The 20,956-nt window shown below is 37.7% G+C and overlaps 1 protein-coding gene across 2 annotated transcripts; it reads left to right on the plus strand.

Moving 5' to 3' along the window:
• The first annotated feature begins 18 nt into the window (after positions 1-18).
• PIG-Q (phosphatidylinositol glycan anchor biosynthesis class Q) lies at positions 19-14,357 on the plus strand. 2 transcript variants are annotated; one of them, XR_011334053.1, is made up of 7 exons: positions 19-1,334; positions 3,741-3,876; positions 8,521-8,665; positions 10,131-10,323; positions 11,594-11,708; positions 13,249-13,376; positions 14,138-14,357. XR_011334053.1 is itself a non-coding variant. In XM_069836279.1 (6 exons), the coding sequence occupies exons 1-6, from the start codon at positions 534-536 to the stop codon at positions 14,326-14,328; spliced, it is 1,581 nt and encodes a 526-aa protein (XP_069692380.1). In that variant the 5' UTR covers positions 19-533; the 3' UTR covers positions 14,329-14,357. The 2 variants fall into 2 exon arrangements, 1 of the variants encoding a protein (XP_069692380.1); XM_069836279.1 differs by lacking the exon at positions 13,249-13,376.
• Positions 14,358-20,956: the final 6,599 nt, after the last annotated feature.

Raw genomic sequence — 20,956 nt, forward strand, 5'->3', positions numbered from 1 at the left:
CTCCTTTCTGTGGCCTCTTCAGCCTATCGCGAAATTCGTGAACCCTTCTGGACCAAAGATGATAAATCGACCTTTGCCATACCATTCCTGACCAATCAAATCACATCACCTCACATTTATTCCAACAACGGGTTTCACCGCAATTGTTTGGTTAAAAAAGGACAAAAGTGAAAAAGTCCTGAGAGGATAAAAAACCTCTTACCAAAAGTCACTTGTCAGTCACATTTTATGCATGCTTATCAGAGCATGTGTGATGGCGTGTGAGGTAATGGAGGGTAGACAGGAAGGAACACAGAATAGGGTAGGGACAGGGAGAAATGTGTGGTGAACTTGTAAAGTGTGAAATGTGGGCGTGAGTGAAGGATGTGTAAATAAGCACATCGTTTTATCACTATAACTCTATAGTACATAGATATAGCCTAAATATTGGTGCGAAAACTATGTAAGAAGACAAACTATTCAAATATAATTACAAAATGGACATCTTGTGATTTTCTACCAATTGAATTAATGTTGGAATAAAAACCCTTATAATGGAAACGTTGCTTATTTTTGTTCCCTGTGCCCTTTATAATGAAGAACCAGGCCTATTATATGGGATGATACAAGAAACCAAAGAAGAACACGTGAAGTCATATTTCATTATTGGGAAGGTTCCAGGAGAAAATCGAAGAGTAAAATCAAAACATAAACAGTGCAATGTTGTTGGATATTATTATAAAGAGAGTTTACCAACAACTTATTCCGTCAAGCAGAATAGGCCTACAGACTGGTTGCTGTTGGGTTTACATGGCTGTGAATTTATTTTGCATGAAACGTCAAATGGCTGTGATTTAAGAGACATGTCAAAACCTCGTCAGACAGTTTTCATCATATACGACCATCATAAGTTCATGCAATCAGAATTTTTGCTTCAAAGCTCCGAATATAATAGCTCAATGTATGGAGATCATTTCAAGATGTTAGCAAATAAACTTCACAGTGAAAATATAGTCTTTAAGTCGGAAGATCATACATTCAGTACTTTCATATTCAACAACATTATTATGCGGAATATTATACAAATATTTTTATTTGTATTGAATTTTTTATTGAATTGTGTACATTTCATGAACCCGGTATTAAAGTACACTACACTGGGATTACATTTACAAATGTTTCTTCGAAGCCTAATTTGGGTTCTTCAGTCAAGTGTGGGCAAGGAGAAACTTTCTGTTAAAGTTGGAAATTATGTTGTTGCCATCATTGTTGACGTTTGCAGTGGGTTGCTTCTGTTGTATTGGCTGATTGCATTGAAATCTTCACCCACGGCACTGCTACTGGAATCTGGAGAGGTTTGTATAGCTAGTTACCTTGTTACGTCATTAATAGCTAAATTCTTCTTCACTGCATGGTATAGGCGGAAAGTGCCTGTTCCAGCTTCATAAATCCCTCCATCTCTTTCTTGGTCGTCTCTGGTCCCTTCGTCCTTTAGGTTAACATCTTGTGGTGAAAGAGCTGAATACCAATGATCCAGACAATCATGGTGGGCAACTAGATTGCTGGGTGGTAAGAGGCGAGGGAAGTGAAGGTAACGCACATTGGTGCAGTGTGTCTTCCCATATCGGGCGGTTGATAAGCTAAGAGATCCAGCTTTGGTGGCAGAGGAGAGTCCAAGTAATTCCCATTGGGGAGGAAAACGGAAAACCAATGAGCAGACTTGACTTAATAGCTAGATGGAAGAAACTCCTCTAGTAATAGTAACCAAATAAATACCTTGCAAGTTTGTAGTTTGGAGGCAGGAAGGTGGTAGTCCCAATACCTAACACAAGCAGCACTCGTAACGCTACCAGGGGATAGTTCTCAATAGGATAACCGGACAGATAAATAAAAGACAATCAGCGCTATACATAGAGTTAAACAAACTAGAATTGCAAAAAATATAAAGGTGAACAACTGAAACGTTTGAGGACTGACAAATAAGATTTAAGTTATTGACACATTTTAATTACAGACATAATTGGATTGGTTTATGTTAGAAAGGCATACTACGAAACGATAAAATGTTAGCCTTATTCTTTCCTTTGTGTTTTATAAATGATGTGGTATGTCCCGTGTATTGTGGGTCCCTATCACCATGGCATGGCGCGTCCTCAGGTTGCGGATCGAGGAGACGGCCTCTAGATATGGAGGGTAGCTGTGAATATTTTGAATAAGCAGTCGCGGACAGCCAATGAGGGGTGGTCCTCCAGCTTGGGGGTTGGGCGAAGGGCTAAGAACCCATCACCGTAAAAAACAGCTTGTTACGAATCCTTCAAATAAGCCTCGGAATGGGACTGATTCTCTGGCACAACCACAGCAAAGGAATAAGGTTTTGCGATTTAGTACTTGGAATGTTACAAGTCTATATAGAACAGGAGGGGTAACATTAGTAGCAAAAGAACTAGCTAGATATAGAATAAACTTTGTGGGAGTACAGGAGGTTAGGTTAGATGGGAACGGCGTAACACAAATAGGAGATTATTTGTTGTATTATGGGGAAGGAAACAATAATCACCAATTAGGAACAGGATTCTTTATTCATAAAAGAATAAAATCAGCAGTAAAAAGATCGAATTTATCAGTGATAGGTTAGCGTATTTAGTACTTAAGGGTAGATGGTGCGATATCGTAGTTATAAATGCTCATGCCCCTACAGAAGAGAAAGACGACCATATAAAGGATAGCTTCTACGAGGAATTGGAACAGACTTTTGATCAGTTCTGCTGTCAAAAAATCTGAAAGTTAGAATTTATAAAACAGTTATATTACCGGTTGTTCTTTATGGTTGTGAAACTTGGACTCTCTCTTTGAGAGAGGAACATAGGTTAAGGGTGTTTGAGAATAAGGTGCTTAGGAAAATATTTGGGGCTAAGAGGGATAAGTTACAGGAGAATGGAGCTCACCTGACATAATTAGGAACATTAAATCCAGACATTTGAGATGGGCAGGGCATGTAGCACGTATGGGCGAATCCAGAAATGCATATAGAGTGTTAGTTGGGAGGCCGGAGGGAAAAAGACCTTTAGGGAGGCCGAGACGTAGATGGGAGGATAATATTAAAATGGATTTGAGGGAGGTGGGATATGATGATAGAGAATGGATTAATCTTGCTCAGGATAGGGATCAATGGCGGGCTTATGTGAGGGTGGCAATGAACCTCCGGGTTCCTTAAAAGCCAGTAAGTAAGTATGTCTGTGGTTTAAGACAGATTTAAAGCAGCTAGAATGTTGTGACTGGAAGGAAAAATCTTTAATGACGTGAGTGTTGTTGATATTTAACACGTATTAATAGAGTCCTTGTTTAGTTTTCTTAAAAAGGTAGGCCTACTTATAAGGACGTTTATCATTCAATGACACCAGTTTTTCTTATTATACATATTATGCCTGAAGACTCAGGCATCGGTACCAGTCCTGAAAATTCATGTGGTTACTTGCACTGTTGAATGTTCACCATAAAAATTATACAAAATTGATCTCCTAAAGAAATGTACATAGCTCTAGTTTGCGTGATTTATTGTGAAGAAATGTATTACAAAATAAACTACCTCAGCACTATCTTTGTATATCAAATTCTATCGAGTCTACTATATACTGGAATTTGATCATAGTCTCCAGCATAAAATATTGTTTTATTTGTTCAGTAAGTTAACCACGCTCATTTAAAAAGATCGCCTACCCTATAATAGCATCCCCCAATCGATCTTTGTCATTTACTTGCAGGTAGTTGTGAGGAGTCTCCGGGAATTGTTGCATTGGTTGATGGGGATTCCTGCTGGTCTCAAATTGAATTATGCCTTTAATAATATGTTGGGTCGATTCTTTTTATACCACATAAATCTTTGGTGGACATTTCTCGGTAAGTTGATCAATTAGATAAGTTTAGAGTGATAACTCATTTCATTCTATATAATATCAAAATGTAAGTTTGTGTTTATCTTATGTAATAAAAAAAAAAAACATACACTTCTATTAGCTGTCGAACAACATAGGGTCTAAGCAGTGATCACTCATATTTGGTGAATTTAACTCTCTAATATTGATCATTTTTGTTTTGCTGAATACAATATGAATGTTCAGTGTTACGGTACATTATGTTACAACACTGTAAGTCGCATCCAAAGCATCTTAAGTTCGTGTATGAAAATTTAAACATATGACTATTTTGCATTAAATAAAAATATATTAAATTTTTTTTCTTTTTAAATTTAGGCCTATATCAAATTTCACATTACTATGTTCTTTCTACATTCTGTTCTACTTCTTAGACCAACTAGTGTGAGAAAAGGGGGCTTTATCATCAGAAATGCTGAGAAACACTGCACTAGCAGGAAAGCAACTTGTCACTTCTGGGGCCTGTTTCTCAAAACTCACGGACTAGTAATACTAGTCTGTACAGTAGTAATATTAGTTTATTTTACAAGTCTGTGTTTCTAGAAGCTACAAGGGTAAAGTAATAGTTACCAGTTCACAGACTAGTAATATTGGTCGATTTCACCAGTTCATAAGTGATTCTGTTTCTCAAAATGCTAATCTAGTTGATTATTCTAGTATTCAACAGGAATATTCCTACAAGACTCTAAAGACTGGTGATTTCTGTATTATCAGTTACCAGTGACAACCTTTCTCAGATAATCAAAACAAAATATTGTATTTATTTTTTTAATACATGTGGTTTAGTCATTCCAATTGAAGTGATGAAGTTGTAAGAAGAGCTAAAACTATATCGAGAAAGAACTATTATTATTCATTTACAGGAGCATTTATTTAAATATAATGAACAGTTCAGGTAAATTGCCGAAAAGCTTGGAGTCAGCCTCAGTAGCGTACTTGGTATAGCGCTGGCCTTCTATACTCGAGGTTGTGGGTTCGATCCCGAGCTAGGTCGATGGCATTTAAGTGTATTTAAATTGCGACAGGCTCATGTCAGTAGATTTACTGGCATGTAAAAGAACTCCTGCTGGACAAAATTCTGGCACATCGGCGACACTGATATAAACTCGGCATTTGTGAGCATCGTTAAATAAACCATAATTTGAATTTTGAAAAGCTTGGAGAGTTGTTAATTATAGTGGAATCTGCTATAACAAGACATATAATAGAAGTCATGCATTATCAGCAAAGCTTCAAATACAAATTGGGATGTTGATTATTTTCCAATGCCATCAGATCTTTCTGTCCTAGACCAGCAACACATGCAGAATACTTGTATTTTCCTAACAATCTAATACCAATTCATCAACTGCAGTGAATTTTGCTGGCTTTCCTCCTCCACTGCCAGTTCTTCTGGCATTGTCAACTTTAGCCTACAAATTAAATATAAAACGACACTAATTTATGAATAGATCAAATGTAAAACTGAAAAAAATAATTAGCGAAATTTTTCATTTAGTTATAAGTGGCATTAATGTCGACAGTTGACCCACTAACTACATAATATGTTTATATTATGATACCACAGTCTAGTATATACAGTCACGAAGCTCAATACGTAGTAAATATGCATCCATAGATAGTTTCTAACCACTAGGGTCGCTAATATAGCCTCATTACATACAATGCGAAATAGTACCGGCTCAGTCTATTGTTCCTAGCACCCTCACAACTCAAGCTTCGTGACTGTATATACTAGACTGTGATGATACTGTGAACTTGAATTGGTACTCATCAAAGTTGCTTTCTTAATGTTGGGCCAGTAAGTGTCCCTAACGTATGCATAATCTTTGTTCTGAGGTATCAGTTCCACAGCTCCACACATTACAACATTTTTTGTCCATTCGTTTACTTTATAATTTTTTCTTATTGTGCTTGAAAAAGCACTGAATAGTATATCCTTTGATTCATTAATCATATTGAGTATAGTTAATTTGCTTTCAATTGATGGAATTTCAACCGAAAAAAGAAATCAAAACCAAAACACAAAAAACTTAGCCTTCTAACCTCAAATAACAATACCTACCAATTACTATAAACAAATGCACTCAATCAGCTGACTAGTGAAAGAGATCATGTGACTAGTGAAAAATTGTCACAAGTTACTAGACTGGTAAAATAGTTTGAGAAACAGAATCCACTAGAGCTGGTGAAATATACTCTGGTAACTAGTAACTGGTGAACTACTAAACTAGTATTTTTGAGAAACAGGCCCCTGGTCACGATCATAATACCTACTTTGATGGGGTAATGTGTGCAAAAGTATACTATGAGGTTGTTTTGAAAAGTTTTGTCTCCTAATTTTTTATTTGAAAATGGTTATAGTTACTTGAGTAAAACAAAAAGTGATAACTTCCTAAAAATTTATTGTTGATATCCATATAATTATTTCTTCGCGTAGTCGCCCTGACGATCAGCACATTTCTCCGAATTGTAAACCATTTTCTTGATATCGTCACTGTAGAATTAATCACTTTGATGACAGAATCACAGCCTCACTTCTGTCTGCACTGCATCGTCAGAATCAAGGGACGGTTCTATCAGGTGTTCTTTAAGTTTTGGGAACAGATGGCACCAGATCGAGACTGTATGGAGGATGATCAAAGACAGTGAAACTAAGTTTCTGCACTGCATCGTCAGAATCAAGGTGCAGTCCTCTCAGGTGTTCTTAAAGTTATGGCGAACAGATGAAAATGTGATGGTCCCAGATTGGGACTGTATGGAGGATTATCAAAGACAGTGAAACCAAGTCCCATCGTGCACAAAGCTTTTGGAATTCCAGTTCTGTGAATATTGCCTGCACATGCTCTGTTCTTTGTCACACAAGTTGAGAGTCGCACCAGGTTCATTACAAGCACGAACAGACCAATGTCGCACAGTACTAATGTGCTCCATAAACAGCCTTCATTCTCCCAATGAATGTCAATTGGGGCTACATTTTCTGCTGTCAGAAACTTTAACACAGCGCGCTGCTTCAGATACACTGACATAGTGCTGTTACATGCTGCCATGTTTCAGGCTATAATTCAGAGCTCTCTAGTGACAGAGGTACGAAACTTGGGCGTAAACGTAATACGGCGAACGCCAGTAGAGGAAATTATCCCCACCCACGCTGCTTGGCACCTCGCTCACATGCTCTCTCTCTACTATCTGTCTCACTTCGACGGATCACTGCCTCGTCTCGCACGTATTTCATAACACGTACTAACAAAATTGGGGCATTAGACAACAGCATAAAGTACTACACAACACAACAATGTGGTTTTTTCATTAAACAACACTCACCTGTTAACTTCGCACTGCCCCACTGTCCAATGCACACCATCAGTTCGGCGCTAATTTCATATTTTTCCCACAGGTTGGTGGACACTCGTAATGACTAGCAAGTAGTCCATGCTCCTCACAATACCTTACCGTATCCGCCTTCAAATTCTCCCTACACAATTTGAGGAAGTACACGTCTTCGGTACAGCTCATCACTACACGTGGTTACGTCTGTACACGAAGCTGGAAACGGACACAATGAAGATCCACCAGCGTGCGTTAACACTTATGCCACCCCCGCAGTAAACCCCTACCAAGCTACATTCACAAGCCCGCCACTTTCTACCCTCGGTCATTGTCCTCCACGCCATTCTTCTGCAATACGTTATGGCAGTTCCCTTAAACATAAATAGATTCATTTTCTCTTCTACCCCCAACTCGCCTCAGTAGCCGAGAGGTCTAAAACGTGACCAAAAACCGTGCGTTTAGCGTTTAGTTACGAACTTACTTGGATCGAATCTTACCCTCTGCGAAGTCATAAGAAAAAAAAAAAGAGGCATGAAGCAAGGAACAGAGAAGGAGAGGCTGGAGAGAGAGAGAGAGAGAGAGAGGACGAAGTTCCTCTTTTGATTCATAGATGTCGCATTTGTTCTTTTTGTTCCACTTTCCTACACTAGATGTCATGGTGAGCTTGTAGTGGAAAAGTGGAAAGGGGTTGTGGGCGGAGCTTAGCGTTTGCCATATTACGTTTTTCCCGAAACTTAAGTCAGTGAAGCAGGAAAATTAACTGAGTAGAATGTATAACAGCTAGTACTCCGAAATTTGTTAACAATAACACACGAAATTAGGAGGCATTACTTTCCAGAACACCCTCGTACAAACAGTCCTTCTATGTTTATTCTCGGGACTTAAGGCATGGGTTAATATCAAAAGGGCGAAATTAAACAGTTAAGAGATCTTTCAGAAGCTGCACACAGGTCCTCTATGCGTTTTTTTTTCGGATATATGATACATATACATGATATTTTCTGAGATTTAATGAATAATATTCTTAGTCTTACAATACATGATTAATTCGGCCATCGCAGTTCTCAAGTTGGTCCTTTTCAAAGCAGATCTTATAAGGTCTGTAAAATACTTCCTTATTATGTATGACTTATGCACAGGTGAGATTCGTTTTATTTTTTCAATATATATAAAAAATTATTTTGAGAGGCTTATGAATGTCATATATCAAGCATTTTTTAGACAAATTGGAGAAGGCATTCTGTTTTTGTACTGTAACATTGTTTCAATTCATTTACAGTTGTTGCAAAGCCGTTGTTGGAAGTAACATTCCATATTTTCCTGTGCCTCGGTCGCCTAGGACTAACATTTCAAGCATCCATTCTTGCAGATCTTCTGGCTTTGGTCAGTTTTCATATCTACTGCATCTACGTGTATGCTGCAAGGTTTGTATTTTATATTTGCAGTTTTCATTTTTGTTTTCTTCTTGGAGTTGTTAACAAACATACAGCTCTTCTCTTCTTCATAGAGTGTTATATATGTGTTAGTGAATATGGACCATGATGGGCAGAAAAATGTAAACAGTAATACTGAAACTTACCATAAACAATTTTTTTAGAGATGAGGTATGCTGTGCTGTATGGGTTGCTGATGCAAAAGGTTATAAAAAAAAAAAAAGAGGCAATTCTTGCCATATACATTAATTGCTTTTTAGTCACCATTTCTTAAAAAAAAAAGAAATCATTCATTCATAGTGTTTTGCCCAAGAGCAGGACTTTCACTGCAAACCCAGCATTCTCCAGTCTTTCCTACTTTATGCCTTCCTCTTCGTCTCTGCATATGAGAAAAAATCAAGAAGATAATATTGTTATAGCTAATTTCGAATAAAATTCTGAATTTCATATACACAGTAAAATATAAGATTATTCTAAATTAAGTTCCCAGTTTCAAATGACCATAACTTTGGCAAATTTTTAGATCTTGCAAAAATAAAAACATCAATTTCTTCGTAAAGAAATGGGAGTTTTTATGAGAGAAACAAAAAAAAAATTAAATATGACCACCACCATGTTGTCGTTCTTCTATGTTATACAAGGCATTAGTAACTGCACCATTTTCCTCAAATTTGTTAACCCACTTACAAAATGATCTCCCAATCCATGTAATGGTCGAAATCTGGTGCATTATCTATTCTTAGGCCGTGTCTCAAAGCTACATTTTCAGCTGAAGTGAACTAGATTATTGACTAAATAGCCGGATGTGACATCAGAAGTTATGATCCAAAGCTACATAGTGCATAGCAATCAAGTCCGTAGTAGCTAGTCAACGAAAATGCTTGCTTGATTGATGACTTGTTCACTAAACAAACATGAATACCTCATCAGCAATTGGGGTTATGAAATCTGAAAATGCTTTGGAAGTGAAATAATGCAAATATGATGTAGAATAACACGTTAACTTTGAACACTGACATTGTTAGTACCTTCTGTACAATGTTTTAAACATTACTGTAAATATTAAGCCCTTATCTTTTCCATAACTCGTAATGAAACTGCATTAGGACACTGCCTTCTTAATTCAGTGCTGCACCATGATGTCATGGTTTTTAGAAAAATAATCTATGAAGACGGCCATGTTTCAAGCATACATTTCCAAAGCTCCCTAGTGTGTAGTTTACAAGTCACCAAGTAGTTAGTCACTAGTGTGTAGTATGGATTTGAGCTTTGAGACACAGCCTTAATAGCGCTGAACTCATAAAGGCAAAACCATTGTAAAAATTATTGCTGTCTGTATTCTTTTGTTTACACAAGCATGACACAGTTACCATAGCAATGAAATGCATATTAAAAAAAAAACAACAGCCACTTCAGACTGAGGACTTGGATATTTAATGTTATTACGTTATTCCAGACTATACAATCTGCAAGTATCAGGCCTAGTAGCTTTGTGGCGCCTCTTCCTTGGACGGAAGCGCAATCCTCTGAGAGGTCGTGTGGACTCATGCCAGTACTCACCAGACCAACTGTTCGTGGGGACTCTGGCATTCACCATTTTGCTCTTCCTGCTTCCCACTACGTTCATGTACTACATCGTGTTCACCTCGGTCTGTATCAAGCTTCAAGCTCGATCATGCATTCTACGTAACTTACCAATTTTTTGCATGTTCTCCGAAAACAAAAAACAATCACTGTTGTCTTGTATCCTTGAAAGGGATTTTTACCTAATTGAATCGTTTAAGTCACTAAGATTTTTACTATAATTTTGGGAATGTTTATTTCAATATAACTTACAGTCAATAGTTATTTACGATACAAGTGTTAAAAATAGCATTTATTTTGTGAGTAGGGAGGCCACATACCTAGTGTAGCAACTCTACAAACAACATAAAATCATTTTCACCATGTGTGTTGTATACTGTTTTTTTTGACAGCCATTCATTCATGCTAGTGTAGACACATCTCCCCTGTATTCCCCCTCATTGTAATAGTGGAACTTTATTACATTAAGAGCAAGTGGTGGTCTATGTCAGTGGTAGACCACTTGATTGTAGGTGCTGCCTAATTTTTCATAATTACATTTAATATTTAATTGTTTCATAGAGAGTTATAAATAAATAGTTGTTGAGGCAATATATTTAATTTGTACACTTTTTTTTTAACCGTTGACGTGCTCTGGGTTGTCATCAAATTATCTATCCTTATACTGCTTTTTTGAGGCTTGAAAGTAATGTAATTTTCCCTAAGATTTTTTTTTTTTTTTTTTTTTTTTTCAGGAATCAAAATAACTCGTGCTCTAACATTAAATACCTTACTCTATGCCGATGATCAAGTTATAATTTCCAATTCAGAGAATAATTTACAAAGAGGATTATAGACATTAAATAAAATATTAAAAAATTTTGGGATGGAAATTTCAGCACAAAAATCAAAAGTAATGGCATTTTTAGGACAAGACCCGTCAGAAGTAAGATAATACACAATAACCAATGCCTCGAACAAGTACAACATTTCATATAATTGATATCTGGAGATACAGTCCAGTATTGATGACACATTAAGTTCTTGAAGGATATCTTCATTTTTCTTTCGATCCCATTTAGTGTAGCCAGCTGTTCGGCGCATGAATCTCATCTCGCAAGCTGTTAGTCTGCTTTAATCTTTTAGGCGGGAACATGTACTGAGAATCTATGGCGCCAAACAGTGGCCAATGAAGCCTCACTTCAGTCACGTGCTATTGTTTACATTAGGATTTTTCTTACAGTGAAAAGATTATAGAGTTAAAAGATCTACTTTTAGGGAATGTCTGTCTAAAAAACTGGTTACTTCCTCCCTTTTATCCTGTGTTTAATAATATATGTTTCATTTCTTGCACAGCTCCGGCTGGTAGTAATTGGCCTGGGAGGTCTTCTGACTCGAGTGCGCTATGTACTCCAGTGTCTGCCCCTTTATGTGAGCACATTGTGGCTCTTACGATCTACAGCCATTAGTAGTAAGTATTTGAAATGAAACGAACTGTGATAGTAGCTTTAAGCTTCAAAAGCATTCACTTAAATACCAGTACTATTTTAAATAAAGGTTTTTAATTAAAGTTGAAAAATGTCGAAAATTTTAATAACAAATAGTGACACACTAATCATTTGGCTAAAAATGTGCTGGTGATCCAGTATCAACTAAAATAAAGTTATTTTATTGGTTCGCACACCGTGTGTGCAATACTGCTGACTATTTTACAATATGTAGTAATGAATGGTACATGGAAGTATGTGAGGAAAACTGTTATGCTGAATTGTATTCTAGCCTGCAACTACAGACTCATGTTTATGTTTGCTACTTCCGCTCACAAACTTTGAGAGAGGAACAGAGGTTAAGGGTGCTCGAGAATAAGGTGCTTAGGAAAATATTTGGGGCTAAGAGGAATGAAGTTACGCAGAACTGCACGTATTGTATTCTTCACCTGACATAATTAGGAACATTAAATCCAGACAGTTGAGATGGGCAGGGCTTGTAGCACGTATGAGCGAATCCAGAAATGCATATAGAGTGTTAGTTGGGAGGCCGTAATAACGTGCGCTCAACAAACAAGATTTTATGAGTGAGTAGAAAATTTAGCACCTGAAGCCTCAGGTGATAATTTCCACGAGCACATAAAATCTGTTTACTCTCGTGTGCTATATAATATTTTATCCATTATTGATATTTAAATTTAATTTCAAATTGTATTACGCCTTTTCTTTGTAATGTGTTGTTTGTGAAGAAAGTATAAATGAATGAATGGATTTTATGGTCGCTGGTGTGTTGGTTGTCCTGAAAAAAGTTTTTAAACCACAGCTCTTTATACAACCCCCACCACTGGTCTACATCATGCCTTAAACTAGTGATACTGACTAAATACTAGTTAGTCGTCATGAGAAAAGAATGTTATCATGAAATTTCGGCCATTGTATGAGAATGGTGCTTACCCAACATATGATGAATTTGGGGAGCTACAATGAGCAGTGAAATCCGGTTTTGAAAGCTGGAGGGATCTTGCTAACCACATGTTACCCACACACTCTGTTGAGGCATCTGGACGTCAGACCAGCAGTTGGTTAGTAGTCCTTGGCCCTCCGTAGGCTGTCATGCAATGAATTTGAATTTGTAAATACACAGGGTGCCAAAAAATTGTATACACTCTTTCAATGACTACAACGTTAAGAATTATTATGATGCAGAAAAGTTTCAAAACTAAAAATAATGTGAACCAATGTAAAAACCAGTCATTTATTGAAAGTGTTCAAATTGTTGGCCATTGTGGTCCAGGCACAGCTGATAATGGTGACCGGTGGAATCCAAAACGTTCCTAATCATTTTGATTAATATTTGGGCACATTCTCTTTCAATCATTGCCCTCAACTCATCGATTGTAGCTGGTTTTGTGCTGTAAACATTGTGCTTGACATGTCCCCACAGAAAAAAATCCATCGGGGTCAAATCCGATAAGCAAGGGGAGTACTCTGTACTATCTCTTCGTCCTATCCATCTGTTTGCAGGTGGCCGTTAAGATAGGCCCTCACGTCGTGTGGTAGTGGGGAGGTGCTCCATCCTGCTGGAAGTACCATTCTTCATTCCTAAACATCTCTTCGATGCATGGCTTGGCGGATTCCTTTAGCAAGTTGAGGTAAATTGCACCAGTCACGGTACCATCAAAAAAGAAAGATCCAATTAAACCAAATGCTGACAAACCACACCACACTGTAACTTCTGATAAGTTCACATGTTGTTCCACTGTCACATGAGGATTGTTAGATGCCCAGTAGGTGCAGTTGTGACGATTAATTGAGCCATTTAACTTAAACGTGGCTTCATCACTCCAATCTTGTATGGAAATTACGCACATTTTGCTTGGTATCACTCACAAAATTCAATTCTCCGGTCATGATCATCTTCATTGAGAGCGTGGACTAATCTAGGAATAAAACTTTTCCATTGAGCACGCTTCAAAATGCGATGGACACTCGATTTTGAAAGTCCTGTCTCATGAGCTGCTTGCTGAACAGATTTTCTAGGAGATTGCTGAAACCTTCTGATGACTTCTCTTTCTCTTGTGGGGCTGGCGGATGTTCGTGGTCTTCCAGAATTGTTCTTATGGATATTCTGAACAGTTCCTTCATCTTCAAACTTATCTCGCAAACGAGCAATTGTGAGTCGCGTTGGTGAATCTCATTGAAATTCCATTCTAAACCGTCTTTGCACTTCACTTATGTTCTCAGTCTTAGAATGAATTTTCTTTCCTCAAAGTTTAGTCTGACTTAGCCATTATTTTAAGCGGTCACATTTGAAAAAATATTAAAAAGTGAGTTAGTTATGAGCTATTAAAGAGTGTATACATTTTTTTTTGGCACCCCTCTGTATATGGAAATCTCGTCTTTTTTTTTCCAGGTACAATCCACCTGACAGTACGAGTCAGGGAAACAGAAGGACCACTCCTTCTGTCAGTTCAGCCAGTGTCTGGTTCCTGGTGGAAGACAGTCCATTACTGCATGCCAGAACCCGTACATCCACCACCCAAGGTTGAATGGGGAAATCTGATACGGAGTCTTGTGTCTGGCAAACTGATATACCCAGTGTAATAGTATTAATAAAAACTTCCTAACAACCATGATGTTTGTGCTGTTTTTAATGAATCTAGGTCAGTGGTTCTCAACTTACGGTATTCGTACTACTAGTGGTACATGAGCCACTGCTGTCTGGTACTTAAAGTGTGAAATAAAAATATAAATTATCGTAAAATATAAACATACGAGTAATATGTAGCCTTTTTCTGTGTATTTTGTGGAACAGTCCATTAAGTAAATTCAGATAGTAATTGTTTTTTAAATAAACACGCCTAAATAAAGCAATCAATTATTGGTAGGCCTACTGAAGCATAGAAACATTTATTATGACGCTGGGAGCAACACTTGATGATTTGCCGTTATAAATTTGGTTAGTGGTACAGCTAATGCCCTAGATTAAAAATAATGATATATCATTGAAAAAGGTTGAGAACCACTGTTCTAGGTATTGTCAACTTAGACTTTCCTGTACTCTGCTACTCTAATAGTTACCATTTGTTATTAATGGAGAAAAATTCGCCCAGTTCTACTCATTGGGTGGTCTAATCACAGAGCGACACCAAAGTTCAGCCCACACTGGATCGCATCTTTCTCCTTTCGTTCTTTTCTCTTAGTGGCCTTACTCCATGTTCGACTTTATATATTGACATATATATTAACAGTCTTACTAATAAACCGTGTATATGAGACTTACGCAGAGTTGAGACAGAAAACGTTACTAATAAACAATGCATAGGCGATGGATGTATAAACAGGCTGTAACTATACAATGGGAATTGCTTTGCAGTAGTTATATACACGAAACCCCTTGTTTAAGCGTTATATATAGGGAAAAAATGGCCGCCCCTTTAACAGCTGTTCATATCGACTGTCATTTTATGATGATGTTTACCTTGTAACCACAGAAGAACAAACCAAAGATCATAGCAAAATTCATGTAGGAGAGTATACCGAGTCCTTCTGGGCTACCTCCAATGGGAGGCAGTTATTACAATTTAATAGAATAATATTGCTGTAGCTTGTACTCTTTGACCAAAATGTAGTGTGGTAATCGATTAGAGCCAGTTGTACTATCGATATTTAACATGCCACACTAGAGCGCTCTACTGGATGCAATAGAGAACCTCAGATATTCTATTACCTTTCGTAACGAAGTAATGACGAAACTATGACGTAGCTGTGTAACAGTTATACTGTTATATACGACGTATGTAGTGATTATTAGTAAGGAATTTATACACGACTTATAAATGAGCTACTCATTGTATAAGTATAAGACAGTTAAACGTCTGTATATAGTTTTTATTAGTAAGACCGTAAATCAATAGTCATCACATCACACAGGTGCGCACTCAATTGAGTGACTTGGTGGCCTGGACTCCTACAGTATATGTACTGTTAGACGAATGATCTATGTGGAGATTAATTTTTTTCCATTAATAACAACAGATAATTCTGGACCAAACAATTAATTTTTACATAGATAAGTGTTCAGTGAAATTTCTGGGATGGAAGCACCTTCTGGTGGTTTTCATTACCTGCAATGATACATTTTCCACAATGGATACCTTCTGATTGAAAGAGTAGGAATTGATAAAAACGTTTCCTATGATGCTGGACTCATAAACCCGTGTACTCAGGTTCGATCCCAATTTATAACTTGTGTTGCACAAGCCTGTGGTCCAGGTAACAGGGAATTTCTCCAGGAGCTCTGGTTCCTCTGTGCATCCCAACAACATTCTTATCATCATCTCATCATGGGTGTAGCGTAGACCAGCCTCCTATGGCGCACACCCTGCACAATTAGAAAAAAAATCGGAAAGACAGCTGCTGGTTTTATGCATGGATACGTTCCTTTTAGAATTAATTACTGGTAAGGTAAATGTCAGCAATGACAATATCTTTTTTTTCCACATACCCTGAAAACCCGATACATCTTCTCTGTGTTAGGACTCCGGAAGTAGCCATCTTGAATGCAATGACAGTAAACTGTCGGTTGCTATAGTAACCATCATGCTCTATCGTTTGCTACCTGTTGCTAATATGCCCACTCCCATTTGCGCTGCATATGCCTCATATTGTGAATTTTCTCTCTCCACAAATTTTTCCAATTTAATTTGTTAACTGTTGCTCAATTGAGACTGTAAGCTGATTCGTTATGAATCGTTTGACACCACTGCAAACGTTCTATTGCTTCGCATTCTCGAGTTACTCTGCCTCACTGCCACTCCCACCAATTCGTGCCTCAACTTCCTCTTCCTGTGTATCGCTAGATGACGTCACCTACCCCAACCGTGGCTAATGAGAAAGACAAACTATGGCACGACGTCACATTCTTAGTCGTAACATGGCCAACATTGAACAAGTTTATATATAAATGCACATTTAACATGAATTTAATGTAGTTATTCCTTTGTTTTTTTAGTACTTTGAACATGTATTTATATTAGGCGATTGTCAAGATGGCCATGACTAGACCAAGGTAACCATGTCACTCCGATTTGTGCTGCAGCCTGTCTTTCTCGTTAGCCACGCCCCAACTCAAGATCACATTGAATACATTTATTCTTCGTCTGTTGATCGTCATTTACTTCACTGAATTATGTCGTGTAGTTTAGAAATTATAGGCGCAACAAAACTAGCCTGAAAATGTGACTCGATTTTCTGGGATGGCACCCTAGTACTGGACCCAACTTATAGACGTATTAATGTCAAAAAAGCACTACAGAAGGTTACTTGAAAGAGATGCAGTGAGGCCCTTGCATGAAATCCACAGAGACCGAGGAAAACTATTGAGAGGGACATGAACCTGAGAGAAGAGCTTGCAAAAGCTGACTAAATGCTCACATAGAGGCAAGTCAAGGTGATGATAGTCAGGACTGGTTGAGGTTCGTAATTCTTAAAATATGTGCCCTTGGAGTAGCGCTATAGCAGCAAGTATATGTATGTCCATATTCAGTGGTGTACGCAGAATTTTGTCAAGGAGAGTCATTATTAAAAGTGTTTACAATTTACATTATTGGTATTTTAAATTTTGTATTATTAGATGTTTGAGAAGGGGAGAGAGAGGAATGCTGAACCAACAAAAGAAGAGACTGGTGAACGAGGAAGCAAAATAAGTGCGGGGAATAGAAGGGGAAGTAGTGAGTGTGTAAAGCGTGCCAGGAGTGCGAAAAGAGGGGGCAGTAGTGGGGAAAAACCTGTCTATAATCTGAGGAAATGGTGCATCACTGGGCTGAAATAATAGTAGATTAGCTAGGTAATGGATAAAGGGAAGTGAGCTGTTGTACTTTTTTCAGTGTTAAATAATTTTTAATCTGTGGCGCTACAGCCCATGAAGGGCCAAGACCTACCAGCCGGCTGCTGGCCTCACGGCCACATGCCGAAGCAGAGGTGGACGATCATCCAACCAGAATGGAGGTATCGTGTGGTTAGCACGATGAGCCCCCCAGCCGTTATAGCTGGTTTGCATAACCGGATTTCGCTACCTATCGTAGCTCTCCAAGTGCATCACGATGCTGGGTGGGCACCGGTCCCATACACTGGCCGAAATTTCATGAGAAAATTTCTTTCTCCATAAGGATTCGAACCAGCGCACATTCCGTAACGCGAGTCCTAGGCAGGATGCCATAGACCGCGACGCCACGGCGTGGGGCTCAGTGTTAAATAGTGTTATAAATAAAGTGAAAGCAATGTTGCTAGGATACGAGTGCTAATGTGTTGTGTGAGAAGAGTTTAGATAGTGAATATAAAAATAGTTCAAGATTTTAGTGAAATAGTCAACAAGGGTTAGGTCTTATATATTGAATAAGTTATATGTATAGTTATTTAAAGTATTAAGTTAATTATGAAGGTAGGAATTATTTTTAAGGGAACTGAGAATAAGAGAAGGGAAGTAGAATAGTAGTGGATAAAGTAAAAGGATGGCCAAGTGAAAGTGAAGGGACATGAAAGACTAGCAAGAACAGGCTTCAAGTGTCAAAATACTTCTTGTTTAAAGTGGTAAATAGTGCAAGCAAGGGAATGCTGGCCCGAATACAGAAATGTGAAGGGCCAGCAGGATCGAAGATTTTGAGAAATATATATCATATTAGATGCTTGAGATGGGCAGGGCATGTAGCATGTATGGGTGAATCTAGAAATGCATACAGAGTATTAGCACAGTCTACTATATACAGTCACGAAGCTTGAGTTTTGAGGGTGCTGTGACGGTCCTATTTTGCATTGCCTGTAATGAGGTGATATTAGCGATCCTAGTGGTGAGCAACTATCTAATGTTTGCATATTTACTACGTATTGAGCTTCGCGACTGTATATACTAGACTGTGGTATTAGTTGGAAGATCTGAAGGGAAAAGACCTTTGGAGAGGCGAAAGTGTAGATGGGAGGATAATATTAAAATGGATTTAAAGGAGGTGGGATATGATGGTAGGGACAGGATTAATCTTGTTCAGGATAGGGGCAAATGGCGAACTTATGTTCCTTTCGGGTTCCTTAAAAGCAATTTGTAAGTTACTATTATTATTATTATTATTATTATTATTATTATTATCATTATTATTATCAACATCAGCTATGTTTTCACAGGGGGATGTGAAACTACTTCTGAGAAGAATGTTGCGACAACATCGTCACACTGCAGCAGTGAAGGAACATTTGCCAATGTGAAATTTTCACTAACTTCGCGAAAATTACTAAAAAATTGTAAAATTGAACTTTGTGGTCGCTTAGACACATCAAAGAACCCGAACGATAATGTATGTAAATATTTATTCACACTGCAAATGGGTAAATATCCGGTGGCAGTGGTAACTAATTACACTCAATAATGACAATTAATAATAAAGACAATAATAAATTAATAATAATAATAATAATAATTTAATACTAATAAATAATAACATAATTAATTAACTAGTGGATTTACTCGTGTTAATTATGTAAGCTTTGTCCGGCTTACAGCTGTTTCAGTGCTTACCACACCATCCTCAGAGCCTACTAGATCACGGCGTCATCTCGAACTTCTCTGCCTGTTATGTGGGTGTGTTCGATTGTTGAAAGGTGTTGAAGAGTGGAGTCAAATAGTGTGTGTGTGTACTGAAATTGATGTGTGTTGACTCCACTCTTCAACACCTTTCAACAATCGAACACACCCACATAACAGGCAGAGAAGTTCGAGATGACACCGTGATCTAGTAGGTTCTGAGGATGGTGCGGTAAGCACTGAAACAGCTATAAGCCAGACAAATATTACATAATTAACACGAGTAAGTCCACTAGTTAATCAATTAATTATATTCAAGTGTTAAAAGTAGTGTACGCAAGATTCAAAATGGAAATAATAACAATAGTATAATAATATTAACAAGGAGCATCCTAAATTAAATGAAGCACGATCACTTAAAATAACATTTAAAGTAAATCTTATTTGTATCTTAACCATAAGTTCGAACTAAAATTCAAGAGTATATGTTCATACATGCACAAGTACCTTTCAGCACTACACTCATTTTGCTGTCAACTCACTCACTGCACTGGAACTACGACACATTTCACTGATACTATCCTGATTTCACTAACACTTCAAAAACATTTCACTGTTCAAATACTTTGTTCTACCATTATAAACTATAAAACTTCACTGACACAAACATACTTCTTCATTGATACAACACTTCAAATAACAAAACATCAATTACACCCTTTAAATAGTGTGCATAATATACTACCGTCTATTAGTAAAGTCCTTAAGCCTATTTTTGAATACATTTTTGGTTGTTGGTAAAGCCTTTAGTAAGTCTGCAGGTAAAGCATTCCAGTCCCTGATAGTACGATTGAGAAAAGAAAACTTTCCAGTGTCCGTCCTCTGTCTTCTTTCCCTCAATTTATATGAGTGGTCGTTCCTTGAAGAGTAATTTGGCGGCTGCAACCTATTTTTTATTTCTCTCCAGGCAGGCTCACCTCTGTATGTTTTGAACACTGCGCATAATCGAATTCGCGTTCTCCTGTCCTTGAGTGTGTCCCATTTTAATGTTGAATTATTACGACAATGCTTGAGAGCCCGTTTTTTAATCTTTTGCAGTGTCTTAATATGTTCTAATCTGTAAGTTTATACTAAAAATATGAACTGTCAAATGCACAAAATGTTGTTGTTTTCTAATGCCAGGCATTTGACAATAAAGTCATTTGACCTCTTGCACTCCAATATTTTTCAAAGATATTATCATGGTCAGCCACTGAAGCACAGATTTTGAGGTGTTCCGAATCCATTTCTTGGTTTGAGTTGCACAATGGGCAGTGAAAATGGCAAGTTGTAGTCGATTTAAGTGAACACCATATTTTAACATTTTGGTGGCTACTTCATTCACACACAACCCCCAGAATGTCTGGAGGACCACACCTGCTGTTGGTCGACGGGTCCATTGGACCTAGTTGGGAGATCTTGTTGATCACCAGCTTTCCCTCTTTAAGCCACTGGAGGACGATTTTAGTGCCATAGCAGGTCAGCACTAGGAACAGAAAAGTAGAAAGAGGAGGAAGGAAAGGGAAATGAACCCCTAGGCCTCGAATGCTCTATTGCCGTCGGGGTCGAAGAAAGTAAAAGTTCAGTCAGAGGACTGGATAGGAAAGGGTAAAGAGGGAA

Source organism: Periplaneta americana, chromosome 9, assembly GCF_040183065.1.
Source record: "Periplaneta americana isolate PAMFEO1 chromosome 9, P.americana_PAMFEO1_priV1, whole genome shotgun sequence".
NCBI lineage: Eukaryota > Metazoa > Arthropoda > Insecta > Blattodea > Blattidae > Periplaneta > Periplaneta americana.

Coding starts and splice junctions, on each gene's coding strand:
- PIG-Q (XM_069836279.1), top strand. CDS start 534: ATGGAAACGTTGCTTATTTTTGTTCCCTGTGCCCTTTATAATGAAGAA. Junction 1,335..3,740: donor TGCTACTGGAATCTGGAGAG/GTTTGTATAGCT, acceptor ATTTACTTGCAG/GTAGTTGTGAGGAGTCTCCG. Junction 11,709..14,137: donor ACGATCTACAGCCATTAGTA/GTAAGTATTTGA, acceptor TTTTTTTTCCAG/GTACAATCCACCTGACAGTA.